This window comes from Sapajus apella, unplaced genomic scaffold, assembly GCF_009761245.1.
Source record: "Sapajus apella isolate SASKATOON/1434 unplaced genomic scaffold, GSC_monkey_1.0 scaffold19, whole genome shotgun sequence".
In the NCBI taxonomy this organism is placed as follows: domain Eukaryota; kingdom Metazoa; phylum Chordata; class Mammalia; order Primates; family Cebidae; genus Sapajus; species Sapajus apella.
Window position 1 is genome coordinate 29,248,383 of NW_022436959.1, and position 22,666 is coordinate 29,271,048.

The 22,666-nt window shown below is 40.0% G+C and overlaps 1 protein-coding gene and 1 long non-coding RNA gene across 6 annotated transcripts in view; both read right to left on the reverse strand.

The window, feature by feature from the left end:
• The window catches only part of GLCCI1 (glucocorticoid induced 1), a 153,621-nt gene extending 145,651 nt beyond the window's left edge, over positions 1-7,970 (reverse strand). For 4 of the 5 annotated variants that reach the window (XM_032286747.1, XM_032286749.1, XM_032286746.1 and 1 more), the window contains exon 1: positions 6,938-7,939. In XM_032286747.1, the coding sequence (XP_032142638.1) occupies positions 6,938-7,391 (454 nt within the window). In that variant the 5' untranslated portion in view covers positions 7,392-7,939. Of the gene's footprint in view, positions 1-6,937 lie in introns of all 5 variants that reach the window. The other variant, XM_032286745.1, reaches the window with a different exon arrangement.
• A 782-nt stretch (positions 7,971-8,752) lies between these two features.
• On the reverse strand, positions 8,753-21,504 carry LOC116557269. The gene is made up of 2 exons (XR_004271451.1): positions 21,427-21,504; positions 8,753-9,075 (listed from the first exon to the last, which is right to left on the reverse strand). It is a non-coding gene; the product is annotated as an uncharacterized LOC116557269 (long non-coding RNA).
• Positions 21,505-22,666: the final 1,162 nt, after the last annotated feature.

Below are 22,666 nucleotides of genomic sequence, written 5' to 3' on the forward strand. Positions count from 1 at the left end.
GCAATCTCTGCCTCCCAGGTTCAAGCGATTCTCCTAACTCAGCCACCCAAGTAGCATGCCACCACATCTGCTAGTTTCTTGTATTTTTAGTAGAAACAGCATTTTGCCATGTTACCCAGCCTGGTCTCAAACTCCTGACCTCAGATGATCTACACGCCTCAGCCTTCCAAAGTGCTGGGATTATAGGTGTGAGACACCACACTCAGCCTCCTTTTTTTTTTTTATTTTTAGATGAAGTCTTATTCTGTTTCCCAGACTGGAGTGCAGCGGTGTGGTCTCAGCTCACTGCAACCTTCACCTCCCAGGTAAAAGCGATTTGCATGCCTCAGCCTCCTGAGTAGCTGGGATTACAGGTGCATGCCACCACATCAGGCTAATTTAGTATTTTTAGTAGAGAATGGGGTTTCACCATGTTGGCCAGGCTGTTCTCGAACTCCTGACCTCAAGTGATCCTCCCACTACAGCCTCCCAAAGTGCTGGGATTACAGGGTGAGCCACTGCACCAGGCCCACTAGCTTCTTTAAATCATCACTATTTTTGGTCAGCCATCATTAAGGTGCAGTATGGTAGACTTCATTAAGTTACATACGTACACAGTTCACCCCACAAACTGCAGGCTCTTGGAAGTCTGTTGTCTTTTGGGAGGGATGAATCAACCTAGTGCCAGCTGTTGGGACAATCACTTGAGACCTGTCTCTTTAGTGATTCCTGAAGCCTTCATCCATTTAGCACCATATGTAATTAACTTTTAACATTCATGAACAGCAAAAAGGTGAAAAAAGCACTTCTATTAACTATAATATAATTTGAGGACAGTACAGATTCTGATTACATGTAAGAAAGGCCAGATACAATCATGTTCTTATCTTCAGAAACAAGGATTTCTCTCTCTCTTCCTCAGGAACAAGGATGTCTCTCTCTGTCGTGCTCTCTCTCTCTCTCTCTCACATACACACACACACACACACACACACACACACACACACACACACAACTTTATGCAAGAAAGAAATGAAGAAATATGGCCAATCCATCTACATTTTAGTCACACTCAACAAACTAGGTCTCACATTTTTAGACATTCTGAAAATGTCAGATCATATCCCAGCACAGCGTAATAGTGTCATGGAAACAAAAGAAAACCAATTCCTTTGTCATTCTTTCAGCTCAGAAACCAAGCTGATCATCAACATCAGAGTCTTTTTGAGTTAGGGGCAACAGGAAAGTCTCATGGTATGAACTTTGGATCTGGAATGAAACATCATATCCTAAATCCTTGCTGAATCAAAGTATACTTTGCTTAGCATATAGTTAGCACACAAGTAGATGTTTTCTTCCTTTCTACCTACAACTAGAGACATAGCATAATATAGGGAAAGTTACTGAGGTATTCAGGAACTTGCCTCTTGGTATGTGCCTCAATAACATTCACTTGGAATAAACAACACTGCTTAAAGATATCTGTCATCCTTGTTCATACTACAGTGAAATACTTTTCCACAATTTGTTCATAAGATCCTCAGATTGTTCAGAATTACTGCTAATCCATTATAATTTGTTCTTCAGAATAAGCACAAAAATTCTTCCAGACTAGTTAAATGTTGAGTCAACTCATGGTCACTTCCAAGGGTCCAGATGAAGAGTAGAGGGAAACACAGGTAGTATCTGCTTTTCCATTAGTTCCCTAGGCTTTCTATATCAATATATGAGTACTTGTGTTCTCTTTCCTCCACTTACTTTTGGCAGAGACCAGCAGTTAGATAAATTCAACCTGTTGTTAAAATAATTAAACAGCATATAGCACAGAAAGAGTGTCAGTGATTTGTCTTCTTAGACACTTAATAAGAGAATAAATTATATACTGAAGACAAAAAGCAGTGCCAGATACAGGCCTAGGACAGAGGCTACCAAAAAGTCTATCTTGGTGATGTCTGGAAATATTAAGCTCTGGAGAAAAGAGCAGACTAAAATTAAGAATAACTAAGTCATTAGAATATACTCTTTGGCAGATTATTAACTGCCTGTGAACGTTTTAATAAAACAGACTTTTAGAATTTTTAAAAATTTCAGACTTAAGGAAAACCTTCTCTAGACTAGCCATTTGTTGAACATTGTAATTTATTTCCATTCTATTCACTACCATGGAGCCCAGTTACTCCTTTTATTTTTTTATTCACATGTAGTCTGACTTATCACAAGTAAAATAAAAATCACAAGCGTGCCATTATCCTTCAACATTTCCCCAAAGTACAAATCCTAATTTGCATTAAGTCCTTGCAGAAAAGTAAACTGCAGTGAAATGTCCTTCTGTAAAATGTACTGTAATTAATAAAATGATTTCCAATTGAATATATAGACAAAGAACTTTACATACAGTTAAAAACTGACTAAGGTGATTTATATGTCCTAGCTATTTAATATTCAAAATGCTTAGAATAACAGTTATTTGGGAGGAACATAATCTTTGAACATAAGACAGTAGATTTTGATTAAATAACTGTAAATTCATTTATCTATTTTGCTATTCACTCATTGATCTAGATATTTTAGGCACCATGAGATAACTGATGGAAAAAATCAGTTCTGTAAATAATGAACACTGCTGCTCTCTAGTATAGTTCTCTGAGAATTAAAATCTTTTCCAAAAGTCAGACCTGTCTCTTTAGAAAAAAATAAAAACTTTAACGCATTTTCACTCAGTGGAAGAAAGCTTTGAAACAAGTTTCTATAAGCACTCTAAGAAAATTAATTAATTTTAAAATGGAAAGGGAGGATCTTAATTTCCAAGAATATCAGCCTGAGAATAAACTTTATAGAAAGAGAATATCTGAGTAGCTCTAAAAAGAGAAAAAATTATTAAAATTTTCTGTATTCCACTGAGCTCAGTATAAAAATGACTTAAAAAGATAAATTTAAGGAAAAGATAAAAACTGAAGGCAAATGAATTAACACATAGGCAAACTTACACTGCATGCAGTTATTTAACATTATATTCTGGCTGGCTTTGTATTATCTTTTAGAATAGAATCATAACTTATTTATGTATAAAACAATGAGGCTCTCAAGATGCTCATGAAAAAGTCTAATGAAATTTCACTCTAGAGTTAGCAATCTGTTAGAGTATCAGACCTAAATAAACCTGATATGTTAAATTAGGAACCAACGCATGCTATTTTTCATAACAGGTGCTATATAAATTACAAGCTCTTCCATGTTTTGTTATTAGATTTGGTACAGTTAAAGATAAGCTGTATTCTCTAACCAGACTACTCTAAATATGACTGTTTTTACATCTTTTAGAACTTATAATTCATCCTAATGCTCTAGCTTTACAAAAAAAAAAAAAGGTTTGCATTTCCTACTTTCTATCTTGCACAGTAAAACTGTGAGTATTTGTACTATGTTTAAATCCATGGGTTCTGCTCTGTGAGGTTTCAAAAAGAAGCAACTTTATTATATATTTTTTTGGTTGTTACTAATAATTTAGTTTAAAGATCATTAATTTTAACACTAACATCCTGCTTCTTCTCATCTGAGTTGCTCTATTTATCTCAAAGGTAGACTTTGTGTATTACCATTACAAAAAAACAACTATTTGCATAATACTTTATGATTTTACATCTATTACAAACACATCACAGGGAGCCTGAGGATTCATTCAGCAGCCTGTCATTCACCACTTCAAGACCCTTCAGACCAAAACAAGAGAGAGGATGACATTTTACTAATGGCAAAGGTACAGAAATGAATGTAAATAACAAGACTTGAAGTTTTTTAAAAATACAAAAGAAAAAAAAAAAACAAACAGAAAACGATCCATGAGCACAAACAAAACAGTTTCAATTTGTAAAACTCCATGTCCTCTATATGGAGCAAGGTGTCTGGCGATTTATGTATTTTCTACTATAGTAACTATTTAAATTATTTAAAACTATGTTACAAAAATAAAGGGAACTACCATCTTTTCCTGGGTTGTATAAATTAACATTATAATAATATTAAAACTGCCTATTCCTATTTATAGAATTCAGCTTTTCCTCAGCATTGTGAAACAATCTGAATATCAATTTTCTTATTACTCTAGTTCTAGTCCTACAAACATACACATTATGAATGCTTAAGAGGCAGATAATCATATAATGTATTTAGAAACTGTGTTGTTTCACAATTTCTTGGTAAAAAAATCATAAAAACATTTTTAAGCTACTATATTTTCTCCTATAATCATCACTCAGATAAAATGCATGAAATACTGAATGCTCAGTTATGTCACCTCTAGTCCAAATGCCCATAGCATTTGCAGTTTTCCATAAACAATATGCCTCTATACTAAATACACACTCCTTGAGCCATCAACTACTTAATGTTTCAAAATATAGTTCAAAATGCAGTTTTAACATCGTCTTGCACACGCACACACACACACACACACACGAAGTGTGCAGAAAAAGGAGGAGGTAGAGAGCAGAGGAAGAAATGGAGCATGTTGTTGTTTTTCATTCATGCAGTATAGTGATGTCAGTGTCTGCAGCAGCAGTGGCAGCAGCAGGAGCCTTGACCAGTGGAGGCTAAAAACCAATCAAGTCAGAATCTTACAGCATTCAAAAGAAACTGAGAAGATAACCATTTGAAAAATTAAATCAACTCTTCAGATAATGGATTTTAACTAGCTAAGGAAACAGAATAGATTATAGTAGGATAGTTTTAATTTGGGTAGGGAGGGAAAAGGCGGACAGGGAGAAGTAACATAGGAGTGATATAACCAGGGAACTGGGGGCACAGGAGCCCGCATTCAAAAATCACTTCAATATAAGAAATTGACAAAACCACCGGGTGTTTAAAACAGTAGAAAAATATCTTTAGCAAAGAAAGCCCTTCCATTCCCAACACAAGCTCTCTGACACTGCAAATCTGTCTGCTCCACAACCAGACTCAGAAAAGTGTTTTCATCATGATTGCATTAAAATTGCATTGAACTCGGATGTGCCATACTACAACAAAGAGAATAGCTTAAGCCAGATCACAAATTTCATTAAAACTGCTTGATGATGGAGCATGTAATTCCTAAGCAGTTAAGTCTTTTGAAGGATGCAGAAAAACAACTTGTATTATTATCTGTTGTAAGATGTTAGTGTTTATATACGAAAGGGGAGGAGGTACTACATGGCCATTATGTTGTTGCAGCAATTACCGAAACTTCTCTTACTTACCCACGAGACCCTCTATACACAAGCTGCAATGCTTATTTTATGCCTCTTAGTCCCTACAAGAAAATCCCAAAACTTAATTTGTTCACTGTTGGAGCAAAATCACTAAAAAATTTATGTAACTGTTTTCTGTTCGTTCTGTTACTTCTCATTTCGTATAGCTCTAGAAAATGTGCAAGGGAGTTGCATATGGCATTAATCTGTTAGAAAATGGTGGCCTTTTCTATAAAATACAGCCAAAGACGTGTGTTCAGTTGTGGTCATTATTAGGGCGATCACGTTGTTTTCATTCATTCATTCAGGATTTGCTATCAGTTTCTGCAGCAGCTGGCTTGACCTGGGGGAGGAGTGGGGGAGCATATTCCTCCCAGTGCATACAGATTACAGGATGTATTTCTTAGTGCTCATGTACTCATCCCACTTCACTACATCCTACCCTGGTTCACCATGAGGTGGTCAGAAAACAAGTGCGTTAGTAACATGCTAATTACAGGTCTGAAATATTAAAACAAAAACACCAAGACTGCAATGTATCATAATGCAGACAACCACTTTCTCCAACTCTAATACCTTCATTAAAAAAACTCCATTTAAAAAAATCCACATACCACATAAACAATGTACAGACTTTGACAGTGTTTCCCTTCCAAGCAGAGATTTTTCCACCCGGTATAATCTGTTCCCTCCACAATGCAGCAGCAGCAGCATCTGTAGGCTCTAGGCTGGTATCTAATAATATTAGCTATTCCACTCTCCCTTATGAGCTTTAAGTCCCTGTTTTGGCTAATCTTCCTTTTCTCCCCCAGGGATCAACTAGATCATGCACTGTGTCCCTAGACATAAACAAAACCAAAGCAAAACAGAAAACGCTAACGAAAACCCACAGCATCCACCAGCTTACCATTACCTTTGACACCTAACAAAAAAGAAACTTGAGATCCTGAACTGTTAAGTGTACTTAAAAACGGAAGGAAAAAACAAACACATTCAACAAATAAGTTTTCAGAAATTCATCCATGAAAATCTCTGGTTGAGCATAAACTGTTTCTAGTGCAGGAGTGCTCTGATGCATGAATATATTAAGGGGAGGGGAGAGAGAGGCAGAGAGGGAGAGAAGTGGGGGTCGGAGCAGGGGGAAGAGAGGGAGGAACGGAGGGAGAGAGAGAACTGGGGGAAAAATTGTATATACTTCAATTGCACATTCAAAACTGTCCCCTCTAGTACATATCATTACATCTAGCCGATATCCTTACATCATAACTAATACCACCATCCCTCTAAAAAATAAAAAAATTATCACTGTAGTTATAGGCACGTTAGGAACTTTGCAGGAAAGCACAAAGAGACTGTAGAGATTACAACCACCACCTTATCCGCTGCTGGAGAGTTTGTGAGCATGTTTAAGTGTTTCGCCCAGCTCCTCCTTCCCCGGCTACAAACAGCAAACACACGAATGAGCTAGCCAGCTTTTAAAGTGAAAAACCTTTCGAAACAGGCGAGTGATGGAAGAGAAAATCTGAGGGGCGGCATGAGGGTCAAATAAAAGTTGCTTTTCAGTTCGCTCCTTTAAGCCCCGCAGCGACCGCAGGGGGTGGGGGTGAGATTCCCAAAGCCACTTTCACACCTTCGATAATGCACTAGTAAAGAGAAGCCCGAAGAGGCTGAAGTTTCCACGGAGGGCACCGTCGGGGAGACGCAGCCCGGGAGGACGGGAGGGTTGGGCTCGCTACCTCTGCACACAGGCGAGCCGGGGCTCCGTCTCTCAGGTGAGCTGCTCCTCCGGTGACTCTCTGGGGACCGTCTCGGGCGGCCCTTGGCCCGTGGTGTCTGCTCGGCCGTGGCTGCAGCCGGCGGCGGCGTCGGGCTGGAGGGGCTGGGGCCGCGGGCCGCGCCGGGCCCTGGGAGGCTGCCCAGCGAGGCGGCGGCAGCGGCGGCAGGCGGGCGCGTGGGACTGTGCTGGCTGCCCCGCAGGAGCTGGTAGGGCACCGTGGCGCGGATGGGCTGCAGCAGCCGGCCGGCTCCGGCAGCCGGGGCGCAGCCCACGCCGCCGCCAACCGCACCGTTCCCGCTCCCGGCGGCAGCGACGGCGGGCGGAGACCCCGCGGCGCTGCGCCGCATCCTCTGCGGCGGGGGATGAGGGGTCTGAGAGGAACTGGAGGAGGAGGAGGAGGAGGCAGTGGACATGGTGGCTCCGCGGGCCCTGGACGCCGTCGGCCGACACGGAGAAGCGGGGCGGGAGGCGCTCGAGCGTGTGGGAGCCGGCGCGATAGTGCGTGCGAGTGTGTAAGGGGGAGGGGCGGGAGTATCACGGAGAGGGAGGAGTCTCGGAGCTCCCCCTCCCCAACGCACACCCCCGCCGCCTCAGCGAGGGGGGAGGGGAAGGCTGCGAAAACAAACGTCCAACGGCCCCAGCGTCCAACGGCCCCAACCGCCCGGCTGGGCTCAGCGTGGCGGTCACGGCCGGGGCTGCGAGGAGCCAGGAGCCGCCTCCACCACCGCTCCAGGCATCGCGCTGACAGGGCAACCGCCCGGATCACTCAGCCCCGAGGGCCGCTCGCAGCCTTCTCCTCAGCCCTCGCGGGGCTGCACGCACAGGAGAACGCGGCAGCTGCAGGGAGGGCCGGGAGGCCTGTTTCTGTGGACCAGGGTAGGGAGAAAGGGCCTCGAGGTGCTGGCGCTCCGCGGAGTCTGCACCACCGCAAACGACGCCGCCGCCGCCGCCGTCGCCGCTTCTACCCACTCCTCACTCCGAATGGCAACTAATTCGCCCCAGCCGCACCCCGCCCCCGGCACCGCCTCCCGGCGCTCGGGACCCAGCAGGGGCCGTAGCGAGCCTTTCCATTGGCTTAGTCCCTCCCCACCAAAACTCGAATGATTGGTTCTGGAGTAGGAGTGACAGGAGCAATATCCAATGAAAATGGTACCTCCTACTTTGAAGGCGGGCGTGAGGGGTGGCAGCGTGAGGAGGGGGCCGTGCGCGCAGGAAGGAGCGTAAAAGTTGACAGCCTTGCGGTAATAACCACACCAGGGAAGGGGTACTGTGTGTGTCCTGCGCGTGTCCCGACACCCCTAGACACGCACACGCCCCGCTAGGCAGGCTGCAGGGCTTCACCCTCCTGGACCGTCTGTACGACTTGAGACAGAGGACACGTGAGGCAAACTTTAACTTGCAAGTACACCTGCAACCGGTGGGATGTTTTAGAGTCAGAACCAGAAGACTGGATCCCTTCCCCTTAATTTTAGTAAGCTGAGTTTTCGTGACCAGGAGCCTTATTAATCAAAAGAACCTCTGGTGATCAGGAGAAATGTCTGGAACCTGGATTGAAGAAAGTAAAACATTTTTACAGCCTAACGTTTGTAGTTATGCAGTGAAAAGAGATTATCAAATTCTATGTTCCAAGACAATAACTCTGGATAGCTGGGGTCAATAAGGAATTTTACGTCATTACACTATCAGTTAGATACATTAATGAAGGGCGCCCCGGTTGCCTTTTCCGAAGCAGATAGCTTCTTGAGAGGAGTAAAAACCAGATGTAACGTAATAATCCATTGTAGTCAATTTGTTTTTTATTCTGCAATGAAACTGAAAGGACACAAAGATTTTGGATGACCATCAAAAACCTAAATTTAACCCACAGTAAGCTAAAGTTTTAAACCTTAATCAGGAGCAATTAATGTTAGGATCTTCATCGAATAATTTTCAAGAGGTTAAAAGAGAAGAGGAATGTCAGACTGGTCTACTGGTAGTGTCTGCCCACACTGACAAGCTTCCTCTGATTTCAGGCACTATATGCAAAGGTCACTTGCACTTACAGGAGCCATCCTTCTTTGCTTCCTTGAGTGTTCAGACCAGAAAGCATACTAGGTTCTGTAAAAAACTGATGAAACCCAATAAAAATATAAAAATTTCATGCTGTACTTCATCCCAGTAAAACTAGTGATAGTTCTTCACTTTACTACATATTAGAATAATGGCTAACATTTATTCACCATGTGCCAGCCGCTATTCTAAGAAAATTATGTGTGTTACTTCATTCAGTCCTCATATAATCCACAAGGTAGATACTATTATTATCCTTACTGTGGTCTCAGTTGAGGCATAAATAATCTGTCTTGCCTGAGATCACTCAGTTAGTATATGGGGAGCTAAAAATTTCACCCAGACTGGCTCAAGAGTCTGAGGAAGCCCTCTGTTGTAGTGCCTAACAACTCAAAGCTGTGGGGTACATAATTTGTATTTACAATGGCCCACAAATCTCATCTGTGAGATAAGTTCCCGTTCAAAAGAACGGGAAATTCAGTTCAAAAGAAATTTTACAAATGGAATTAGACCACTACTTTTTTTGTTGTTTTCTGGAATAACATATATTTTAATTATGAATAGGGTAAAAACTTTACTCTTTCAAATTTTATATAATTGGTCTATCTCATTAATTTAAAAACTGCATTATTTTGTATGTAAAAAGAATGATAAATGATTTCTTTCCAATGACTTTTTCAGAATAGCAAGAGCAAAAAATCTGTCAGATTAAAAATATGTAAAGTTGGCCAAGTGCGGTGGCTCATGCCTGTAATCCCAGCACCTTGGGAGGCCAAGGCAGACAGATCACTTGAGCTCAGGATTTTGAAACCATCCTGGGCAACATGGCAAAACCCCATTTCTACTAAAAATACAAAAAAAAAAAAAAAATAAAAAAAAACTAGCGGGGAGTGGTGGGAGGCTGAGGTGGGAGGATCACCTGAGCCCAAAGGGCCAGGAGGTCAAGGCTACAGTGAGCCATGATCATACCACTGCACTCCAGCTCGGGTGACAGAATGACACCCTATCTCAAAAAAAAAAGAAAAGAAAAGAAAAGAAAATTAAGGTTTTTCTTTTATATGCTGGTAAATTCTAAGTTGTTGCTTTGATTATAGCATAGGTGCATTATAGAAATGTCATCTCTAGCTACTCCTAAATATATTTATGGGACAACCTCAACACATCAGGTTATAATAATTCTAAATTTATACTAGGTCACTATCACAATGATCAATGCCTACTTTAAATTTAAAATAACATATCTAGTGATAGTTTAAGGACTTTCTGTGTTTGTTCAAATCTACCACAGCTGACTTATACATCTAAAGCAAATCTAAATAACCTGCACAGAGAAACAGAATTAGTATGATCTTAAAATACTATTTTCAGTTACTGGTAAGTCATCATGACCAATGGAGTCGTTCAGTCACTTCTCTTTGCTATAGAAACCTTGATTGTCTCAAACCTTTATTCTCATGAAGTAATTACTGATCTTCATATTTAAGGAATACAGACTTCAAACAAATCAAAGGTGGCCTAAAATAAATTAAACTCAGTGCTTGCTTTCAAATGTCCATTTGTTGAGTTCTTGATAATATTTTATTCTTATTGAGGATGACAGTAGGCTCCAAGGGTATATAGAAGCTTTAGGAAAATGTTCTTAGTAAATTGGAAACCCCTTAGAATAAGATGTCTATTGCTGGGCTGGAGAGCATTGTTATGCTACTATGCTAGCTATGGGGTAGTTAGGCCTAGTGAAGATTTTCCATATTGGTTGAATGTAAGTATAACAATCTCTGAAAATCCTATATAAGGCTTAATGTTAGCAATGACTTCATTACTATGTTGTCCTGTGTAAAGAAGACAAAATTGAAGGCACAATTTGGTGGCATGAGAAATACCTCTGTTTCAGTAGCCCCATGCTGTGGCTATCTGTGGGGCAAGGATCTACCGTTAGCTAATCTGAGATAAAATTCTGTTATTCTTACTTCTTAGTGCAAATATGGTAATGGACTACATTTTAGGTTAAATTAAAACTTGGAATCATTGGCTACATATTTATATGCAGCCACGTGTGGAGAGATCACGAGATGAAGACAGCACAGAGCCCACAGAGCTACCAAAACCTTCCTCTTCTAGCTCCATCTGGGTTTGCCTGGCTGAGCATCCAAGGCCCACCCAAATCTGAGAGGCAGTTCAGGCTGTCAGTATTTGCAATGAGGTCATGGCTGGGAAAGAACACTAAACAGATCTGCACTGATTTTCATCTTAAGCTGATTAAACTCTCTTGTAAATTGATTCCTAATAGCAACAACAAAAAAAGCCTTGCCTGAATTTTTGTCCCTGGCAGATGCTTAAATTAAACTCCTTACTGCTTGTGACAGCCTACGTGCACCTTTGCACTAGGTGTTCCCTCTGCCTGAAAGTTTCTTGCCCCAAATATCCACATGGCTTGCTCACTCATTTCCATCAGGTCTTTACTCAAATGTCACCACCTTTATGATGAGAGCTTTCCTGAACACTTGTTTAAGAATTCTAAGCACCCCTAGGCTTTTCCTGCTCTTTATCCTACTCTTTTTCAAGAGTACCTATCACCATCCAAAACATGATTTGTTAAAATTATTTGTTTTGTCTGTCTAGAATAGAACAGCCATGAAGTGAAGACTTATTAGTTTTATAATTGCTGAATCTCCAAAAGGTGCTTAGTATATGGTAGATGATCAATAAATATTTGTTTAATGTTGTTAAGAGTGGCAAATTTTATGTTTATCTTATGAACTAAAACTTGTGCTTTTCCTCAGGAAAAAAAAAAATCTAACAGGTGTATCTGCTACAAAAGCAGTCACCGGGTAGAAAAATACCTGATGTGACTACTGTAAACCACACAGATATCTGTATTGAAGCTGGCATTCAAAAAGAAAGCATACCTTGTATTATGGTTGTTAGTACTACTGGTTCCTGGAAGCTCATCAGAGGCTGAAAATGGAAAATGGGGGCCAAGCGTAGTCCCAACTACTCGCAAGGCGGAAGCAGAGGGCCACTTGAGCCCAGGAGTTTGAGATTATAGTGAGCTATGATCGTGCCACTGCACTCCAGCCTGGGTGACAGAGTGGGACCTTATCTCCCCCAAAAAAGGAAAATATAATTGGCAATGGAGAAAAGGCAGTTGAAAAAAAAAAGGACAACTGAAAAAAACAGAGAAAGCCGAAGAGGATCACTTAAGGAGTGACATCTGCTGATTGGTATTTAGTTCTGTCTCACTATTAAGAAGAGCTATTCTCAAGAGGCCTGTGTAAAGGAACTGAAAATGAATGATAATTAAGTAGACAAGACTATTATATGTAAATAACAAAAACTTTGTTTCTAAAAGAGGTTCAGAAGAAGCAATAGTAAGAGGTATTTTATTTTTAACTGGTAAGGTCACCCAGAATAAATGTACAGTTATTTCTACAAGGATAGAAAACAGTAATGAAAACCACTGGTTTTTCAGTTTTCATCTCCACAGTAGCTCCAGTTGCCAAGTATGGTGCCAGTGGCACATCTTGTGTGTCTTAAGCTGAAGCATAAGACTCTCGCCATTTAAGTAAAAGACTGTATTGTATAAAGCCAGCACGTTCACAGGTCAAACTTGGAGGCCAAAGAACTATAAATATTCTCTTTCCATGCTGTGACATTCTATTTGTTTTAGTCCCAAACAGAGTGTTCATAAGACATGAAAGCAGTAGTAGTCCTATGAAGGGAATATGTTTGATTATCATGGTGTTATTTTTTTAAATGAGAGTTTAAAGTCATTAAAGTATGTCATAGGTTTCTTCCTATGTGGCTGAATCTTATTTTTTGCCACATGAATAGGTGTGTTGAGGGACTGTTGTTAGGGTGCCATCAACTCATCGATAGTGCTTGACTAGAGAAGTTTCTTTTTATTATTTTAAACTTTTTGAAACATACAATTTTCAGAGTGCCCTACTCAGCATCTTATTGAAAAGGTCCATATTAATGCCCCTAATAAGCCTAAATGGGAGCTTAGTAGCAACAATACTGCATCAAGCCATAGCAACTCCTTATCAGTTTACTTATTGAATGTTTTTGAAGTGTCAGACACTATTCTACACTCTGTAGGGTTTACCTCTTCTCACACTTTGGTAAATAGGGATAAAAAGATATGCCGACAAAGCTAAAGCCATATCTATAGATTTGCCTTACATAAAAGGGATGTAAATAGGGTACTATGGAAATGATGGAAGGGAAATCTCATTTGAGAAAAGGCTTCAGGAAATATAGTATGAAGAAGTCATGTAGTTAGGAATGCACAGAACCAGGCAGAAGATGATTGAAGAGTCTGATGGTTTGGCTGATGGTTAATGGAAGGTAAGTCTTGGTCTGTTGATGACAGTTCATGGAGGCCCTTGGTTGTAAGGCAAGGCTTGCACGTTATTGGATATGCAGTGAGGAGCTGATGAAGATTCTTCAATGGGTGGGGAGAACATGAGTGGAGCTGTGCTTTATGAAGATTAATGAAAGAATAGTTTACAACATGATGGTTGGAATTAGAGACTGATGGTTGGAAGATGATGTAGGAGGCTGGAGAATACTCCATATTAGTTTAGGTGACATGAGTTAGGGAATGATGGAGGACAGCAGAGGGGAATACAGTGCAAGTCATGCTCCTTCTCAGCTGAAGACCATGTGGACTTTGAAAGGAAAACTCCAGTTTTGAAGATTCAAGCTTGGATGCCTGAGAAGATAGTCATGGCTTTAACACAAACAAGGCAGCTAAGGGAAGGAGGAGGTTTGGTGAAAAGATAATGAGTTCAGCTATAAATAAAAGAACCAGAGAATATTCAAATGGAGGCAGCTTTTAAATGACAATGAAGTTGAGAAGACAAGAGATACAGATTTGGGGGTTATCCATGTCCATATGGTAGTTGAAGCCATGGGCACAAATGAACTTGGCAAAGGTAAAAAGCATAGAAATAAAGAAAAAGACGGTGAAAGACAAAATTTATACATGAGCCATGGAGGGAAAAGTAAAAACAAACAAATAAAAAAAAAAAAAAAAAAAAGAAACCAAAAGTAGAAAAGAAGGCAGGGCAGAAGTACTCCTTAACAAAATAGAGTTAGGGTCTCAGAAGATAAGTTTGGTAGATGCTTTGTGGGGCATCTGGCAAACTAATATCCCTCTTCTCTGAAAAACAATCCTCCTCCAACCCGTAGAGGGTTTGGGACTGAGAGCTATGTACGTATGTACAAAATAACCTTGCTCCTCTGGCCATGGTTGATTTCACCTGAGTTCAACAACTGACTAAAGCTGGGCCAATTAAATTTTCTCCGTTGGGAATTTGAAATTAATAAATAAAATGTTTTTCTATAAAGAATTGTGCATGGAGTGGTCATTTTCTGTCATGGGCACAGAGAAGAGAGGAAACCTGCCTTCTGAGAGAAAAGAATGAAGTGACTGACAGAAAGAAGGAGAAATCAGACCAGGTGACCAGAAAGAGGGAGAGAGCCTGAGAGGAAGTTGACTTTCCCATGATGATTATTTTGTTTCTTTTTTTTTTTTTTTTTTTTTTTTTTTGAGACGGAGTTTTGCTCTTGTTACCCAGGCTGGAGTGCAATGGCGCGATCTCGGCTCACCGCAACCTCCGCCTCCTGGGATCAGGCAATTCCCCTGCCTCAGCCTCCTGAGTAGCTGGGATTACAGGCACGTGCCACCATGCCCAGCTAATTTTTTGTATTTTTAGTAGAGACGGAGTTTCACCATGTTGACCAGGATGGTCTCGATCTCTTGACCTCGTGATCCACCCACTTCGGCCTCCCAAAGTGCTGGGATTACAGGCTTGAGCCACCGCGCCCGGCCCCCGATTATTTTGTTTCTTATGCATTTTATTCAATCCTCCAAAACCATCCCCCACTCCAGCCCCCTCCCTGCTGATACATCTCCACTATAATCCCACTATCAAATCTATGATTTTTTTTCAACATTTGTATCAATTTCTCCTTCCCTTCTGTCTGGTTAATACATGTTCTCCTTTCCTATCGAAAGCCATCTTCTCCACCTCTGATTTGCATTCCTTCCCTTCTTGTCTTCTCAGGGGCATCATTTCTGCAGTTATCTCCGTCTTCTTCATCATCAAATTATTGATTTTTACCGGTAATGTCTGAACATGCTGTTATGCTAACATTTATTTTAAAAGGCAAAACAAAGATTCTTATGCCATCCCTTTCCATCTACGGTCCAAATTCTTTGATCTTGTCACAGCAATACTTCTTGAGAGATATGTCTACATGTTACTTCTGATTTCCTATTTAACCCTGTTAATCTACTATTTTCCTATTTAGTCTACTCCAATCTGGCTTCATGCCACTGAAAACTGCTAATCAATATCAACTGCCTCCATATGGCCAGACCCAGTGGCTATTTCTGGGACCTCTTCCTATTCCAGCTTTTAGCAGTTTTCCACATAAATGGTCGGGCTCAGTTCTTAAAAAAAAATTTCTTCTATAGGAGTCAAGGACACTGCACTCACCTGGTTTGTTCCCTACTTCTCTAACCACTGCTGCTCAGTGCTCTTCAGGCTATGCCTCCTCTAGTCCCCTCTAAAAGTTGGGCTCTATTCTCTGCTTGCTTCTCTATAAACTCACCTTCTTGGTACTCTCAGACATTCCCATGGCTTTAAATACTATAAAATGCTGGTGACTCCTAAATGAAACTCTCCAGCCCAGATATTTCCTCCAAGTTTCATATTTGTATATCCAGTTGACTGCTCAATATGTTAAGTCCCCATGAATACTTAAAATGAATGTGTCATTTATAGGACTAAAATGTTAATTTCCATATTCCTGTTTTCTCTTAACCTCTGAGAAAATTGTCTCCATTTTTTTCCCCATTTCAGTAAATGTTATCACCATCTATCCAGTTATTTCAAACAAGAAACCTGGACAATATTTTTGATTTCTCATTCTTCTCCCCACCATCGCCCCCTCCAACTAGTCCTCTTATTTGTTCTTCATAAACAGATATCTAATCCATCCACTTCTCTCCATCTCTTCTGCTATTACATTAAGCCAAACTACTGTCATCTCTTACCTAAACTATTGCTGCAGCTACTCAACTTGTCTCCCAGCTTCTACTCTTACCTTCTTCAATCTAGTTTCTACTTATCAGTCAGGGTAAACTTGGAAATATGTTAAGCCACGTTTCCTGCATAGCAATGTTGAGTGTCTTCCAATAACTTTGCAATGAAATCCAGATTCCTTAAAATAGCTTAAAAGGCCTGGCTTGGCCTGTCCTGACTTTTTTCCTCCCACTCTACCTACTTTTGCTCTCCTTTCCTGGAACCCTGTAGGTTCCAGCCACAATGTCTCCTTTCACTTCCCCCAAAACACTCCTACATGGTCTTCACACAGGTGTATCCTCAGCCTAAATTACTTCTTCTACCTCCCTGCTCCTCAATTCCCTTGAAATGCCATGCCTTAAAATGTCGTTCCTGAGTCCTCACCCATCACTAATAACCTATAACAATCTATCATTAAATCAGTTCTTTTCCATCTATTTTGCTCATTACAAGTTGTCAATACACATTTGTTTACTTCCTAATGCCCAGCCTTTCCTACTAGATTGTAAAGTCTCTAGAGGCAGCAACCTTGTTTGTCTCTTCTGTTCACTACTTGATCACTTAACAACTATGGCGTTCCTAGAATATACCACGTGTTGAATAATTACTTGTTACAACTCTACTGGTTGCTGATGGCTTCATAGTTCATTATTCCAGTTCTTGTACAGTCCTACTATAATTTCTGTGGGAGAGTTTCCTATAGTCTTATATTCAGAACCCTCTTATTTCAATAATTTGAGTAGGTTTCTGCTCTTATATTCAATGATCACTAATGGATGCAGCTTTTAAAATAAGGTGAGGCAGGTGCAGTGGCATGGCTCACACCTGTAATCCCAGCACTTTGGGAGGCCGAGGTGGGCAGATCACCTGAGGTCAGGAATTCAAGACCAGCCTGACCAACATAGAGAAATCCTGTCTCTACTAAAAATAGAAAATTACATGGGCGTAGTGGTACATGCCTGTAATCCCAGCTACTTGGGAGGCTGAAGCAGGAGAGTTGCTTGAATACAGGAGGTGGAGGTTGCGGCGAGCCCAGATGGCACCACTGCACTCCAGCCTGGGCAACAAGAGTGAAACTCTATCTCCAAAAAAAAAAAAAAAAAGGATAAGGTGGTCAGCAATGTCACATGCTGTTGAATGGGAAAGAAGGTTAAGAGCTAAGTAAAAAGCACTGGATCTCATCACTGATCATCTTTAAGCCAATAGTGTCCATAAAATACGGCCAAATGGAAGCCAAATTACAACTAAGTTAACAAGATGGGTAAGAAGGTAGATGCATCAATACAGAATATTCCTTTTAAGAAGTTTAACAGTAAAAATAAGGTATGATATAAAATGGGATATTGGGGTTCAGCAGAGCCAAAGAAAGTACATGTTGGTTTAGTTTAAAAGAAAAGAGAAGAAATGCCTATTGATATGCCCATAAGCCAAAGAAGCCAAAGGAGAAAAAAAAAATCAAGAAGTATTTGAATGGGGAAGAAAATTAATAGATTTAGTTTCCATTATTAGCATTAGAGGATTTGATCAAGAGCACAATGGTGACAAAAAGGCACAATGTTCCCTTCTACTACAGGAAGGAAGGAGGATAAGATGTCAAAAGTAAGGTAAAGTTTTGGATAGATCAAAGGGAGATTGAGTGTGGCCATTTCAGAAGGTAGCAAAGTCATCTACAAACCAATTGTCTAGGAGAAGAATCTCTTGAAAGACTTTTCTGAACCATACTTCCAACCCTTCATTGCATCCTTTACCTCCTGCTTTCCACTACCACCATAGCAGAGACTCACTGCTGCAAAAGGCCATGATGGCTGATATAAGTGTGTCTTACTTCTTAGATAGTGCTATGGTTTGAATGTTTGTACCTTCCAAAACTCATGTTGAAATTTTTTTTTTTCTTTCTGCTCCCACCCCCTCACGTTGTAATTTAATTGCCATTGTAACAGTACTAAGAGGTGGCACCTTTAAGTGGTGATTAGGTAATGAGGACTCTGCCCTTATGAATGGATTATTGCCATTATCAGGGGAGTTGGTTCACTATTGCAGGGGTGGGTTCACCCCCATTATTCTCATTCTCATTCTCTCTCTCTCTCTCTCTCTCTCTTACACCATGTGACACTCTGCCATGGGATAATGCCACAAGAAAGACTTCACCAACTGCTGGCACCTTGATACTGGACTTCACAGGCTCCAGAACTGTGAGCCAGTAGGTTTCTGTTCATTATAAATTACCCAGTCTGTGGTGTCATCATAAATTACCCAGCCATTGGTGTTCTGTTACAGCAGCACAAAACAAATTAATACAGGTAGGGTGGAGTAGAAAACAGTGTAATCCGTGAAGAGAAAGATGGTGAGAAGGGAATATCGGGGTTGAAGAGCTCTGGCATCATGAGGAATATGACAAGGAAACAAAACTGTATTTTCCAAACCTGTCAGATCATCAGGCATATCTGAGGCCCTTGCTAAAAACACAGATTTCAGTCCCCTTTCCTAGAGAGTCTAATTCAGGTGGCCTGATGGTGGGAGGGTTAGGATTGTATAATTTTCAACAACTTCCCCAGGTGATCCTTATGATCAGGCAAATTTGCAAAACAATAGATTTGAAATGAATAAAAGTTTACCAAGTATAATTGCAGGCCCCAAATATTTTCTCCATGTTCATCCAAATAAAAGAAACATTCATACCTGACATCAATTTGTGGAAATTACCAAAGAAAACAGCTTTTAAAATTCTACCTGTAGAATTTTTTTAGAAAAATCTAAGAGGTTTATTCATTTTACATGATTGGTAACTAATTCTATCATTCCAAATAATCTACAGTGACATTTAAAAATATAAGACTAGATTATGGATATTTCTTTATTATAGCAAATTGAGGAGAAGGGAAATAAACCTGACTGGCTAACAGTTATTATTTATAATATAATAATGAGTCAGATATTTTAAAGCCTGTTCTGCTTCTAGTTTGCTTAGTTCCCAGATTAATAAACTAAACATATTAAAATCTAAGAATGCAACTTGATCTTATCCTTTCCTAACATTTTAAACAAAATCTTGAGCACACTAGCAGAACAGCAGTATAGATTCAGGTCCCTGAAAAATTTCTTTCCACTTCCTCCCAGAAAAAGTGATTTGTATTGATACACAATAGTCAAAGCTCAAACTACTTTCTGTGACCACAAAGCCCCGCTAATTTGTACCAGTTTTTCTCCTTTCTAGTTGGTCCTGACCATCAGGCATAAATTAGTGCTAAATCAATATTAGCTGATACTTCCCCAGGTGTGGGAAGTGAGGAAACCTAATCACATGAGCAAACACGGTGCTTCCTGGCTACATTTAAAATAAGGTAGTTATTATTATACCGTGTGAGAAAAAGAATTTTTTTTTGTTTTTTTTTAAATCAATCTTATGCCACCTCAATTTGTATTAACTTGATATAGTGATATCAGTCAGTCATTAGTTAGAATCCATTTTTAGTTATAGATTCCCTATCAACCTTCATACTTTTTTCATTCTTTCATGGGGCATCCTCTTGCCCTTCCCACTTCTTCTCACCCCCAGCTCTGCCATGTGCCTTGCCCCACACCCTTTTTCATTGCTAGTACTACTTACTTAAGAGGTTGAATGGAGGAGCCCAGGGGAGTAGGTTTACATACCTGCTTTAATTGCTCACCTTGGGCGGAGCAGTGTCCTAAATAAACTTTAGTTTTGCCATAGCACCATTACTCAACAAAGCATTTTTACAAGTGTCACTTAATAACACAAAAATAAATAAGGCACTTAAACTTGTTATTGAGGAAAGAAGCTTTAGCCACCCACTTTCTGTACTCAGGGGCCAATCTCACTTCACTTGTTCTTAGAAAACTCTTAAGGAGTTTTCTTTAAAGAAAATCAGTTAGAGCCTAAGTGCTATGAGCCAGGTCTAAGCACCTTTACCATTGAAAGGATTGGTTCCTTTGTTACTTATCAATGACAAGGAATTCTGTCATTTTCTCAATACTTTCCAGTCATGGCTATTAATAGAGTAACTATGTACTCAATGGTTTCATAAATATCAAAAACATATATGTTTAGTACTTAGCCATAGATGGAAACAAACGAATATTCAAAATTCCAAGGAAATAATGTGATTCTGCATGATTTTCCCCCCTTCTATTTCCTGGGTTTTATAGGAACTTCACAGTACTTTTAAAGCACTTTCATATCTATGACTCTTTTGTTATCACTACAACAATTCTGTGACGTTAGAACGTGTATGCTGTCTCCATTTGACAGATGGGGAAATGGAGGCCCACAACTGTGAGTGGGGTCACAGATCACACATGAGAGACTAGAATTAGAAGGCAGTTCTTCTGATTCCTTCACTATAAAAATTGGGTGATTTTTTCCCCAGTGTTTTTTCTTCACTATAAAAATTGCCTCTGTAGCAAGAGCCAGGGATGTAATTGAGAGGCATGGATCTTTTCCACCTTGGTCTTTGAAAGACCTGTGAACTAATAGTGTATGCAAGAGAGGATACTTACTGCCTAAGAGATTGATTACCTACATTCAGGGCAACCCGATGATGCACCTTGATAAGAGAAGGGCCTGTCTAAAGGTCCTAATTTGTTTTAAATATCCAGAGTTCCTGATAGGAAGGCACGGTGTGGTAATTATATATGTAACTTTTGGCTCATCATCTCCATATCCTCACCTTCAGAGATGTCTTTCAAACATTGATAATTACAGCTTTCAGAGCCAAAGCCTACAAATTCATAATCCACACAGATGACATACTGAAATCTACTCAAACTTACAAATCTGAGGACAATTTCAGCACTGCTGGATTTACATTAAGAGAAAACTGCTTTATGTCATAGCTATACTTTATCACAAAGATGTGTCATGGTTTCACCTTGATATGAGGAAGTGCACATAAACTCATTCTCCTCTAAATTTAATCAAAATGAACAAAGCAAGCAACAAAAAAGTGTGTAGATAATGCCGTAGGAGTAAAACTGACTCAGATTAATGAAACCAACTTGAAACAGTGAAGGAACTCCTTTAAATAAGATAAAGAATCAGAACCAAGAAATACGTATAGCACAGAAAAGCAGTCATCCTTGTCATGGTGGCCTACAAGTACAACCCAAGTTAATTACATCTTTTAAAGTTCTTTTTAAAGATTTAAGCCAAGCGTTGTGGCTCACACCTGTAATCCCAACAAATTGGGAGCTTGAGGCAGGAGGGATTGCTTGAGATCAGCAGTTTGAGACCAGCCTGAGTAACATAGTAAGACCCCATCTCTAAAAAAGTAAGTTAAAAATTTACCAAGCGTGGTGGTGCATGCCTATAGTCCCAGCTACTTGGTAGCCTGATGCAGAAGGATCACTTGAGTCCAGGAGTTTGAGGCTGCAATGAGCTGTAACGGTGCTAATGCACACCAGCCTGAGATTCCATCTCTACAAAAAAAAAAAAAAAAAAAAATGGAAAGGAAGAAAGAAAGAGAAAGAAAAGAAAGAAAGAAAAAGAAAGAAAGAAAGAAAGAAAGAAAGAAAGAAAGAAAGAAAGAAAGAAAGAAAGAAAGAGAGAGAGAGAAAGAAATTAAAAATATGAATCCAGCAAGTTCTTGCTATATGGGTATCAACATAACAATATATAAGGTGTACTATTACACCACCATCTCTATCACCAGCCAGAGCAATTGTAATAAATCCTGCCTAATTTGGGGTCTCACAATGTAAGAAGGTCTTAGCATTTAATAAAGATTTATGAATGTACACTCTAGAAAAAGTCAAATGATTTAGCTTTATTTAGCTTGCAGAAGTTCAAGGAGTAGTTAGTCACGGACTTCAGGTATATTTAGTGGCATAGCTATTGGTATTTGGGGATTTTTCATCATAGAAAGAACGTAAGGAAATGTTAAAGATTTAAGAGGAACCAGCCTGACGAACATGGAGCAACCCCGTCTCTACTAAAAGTACAAAAATTAGCTGTACGTGGTGGTGTGTGCCTGTAATCTAAGTTACTCAGGAGGCTGTGGCAGGAGAATCACTTGATCCCAGCAGGCAGAGGTTGCAGTAAGCCAAGATATCGCCATTGCACTCCAGCCTGGGCAACAAGAGTGAAACTCTCCGTCTAAAAAAAAAAAAAGATTTAAGAGGAACAGGGTAAATAAAAGCATACATTCAGCATTCACACAGCTATGCACTTTTTGTACATTATCTCATAGAATCCTCACAGATACCCTGCAAGACTAATAGAAAACAAGAATGAGAAGGTAGAAAAGTCAAGGTCAAAGTCAAAGGTCAAAGTCCTTTACCTGGTATTTGACCTTAGAGTCTATTTACTTCCAAAGCCTGCGCTACAAGACCAACTCACTGTAATGCTACATTGGGCAGTGTTATGAAATATTCTGCTCTCGTTAAATTCAAGAATGGTTTCTAGAGACATATATCTAGGATAGTGATATAGTCCTATCTGAAAATAGAAAAATGGACTATATTCCTCTGAGGCTACCTGCAGCCCTGCAATTTTAGATTAAAATTCAGATCAATAGAGATTTAGTCGA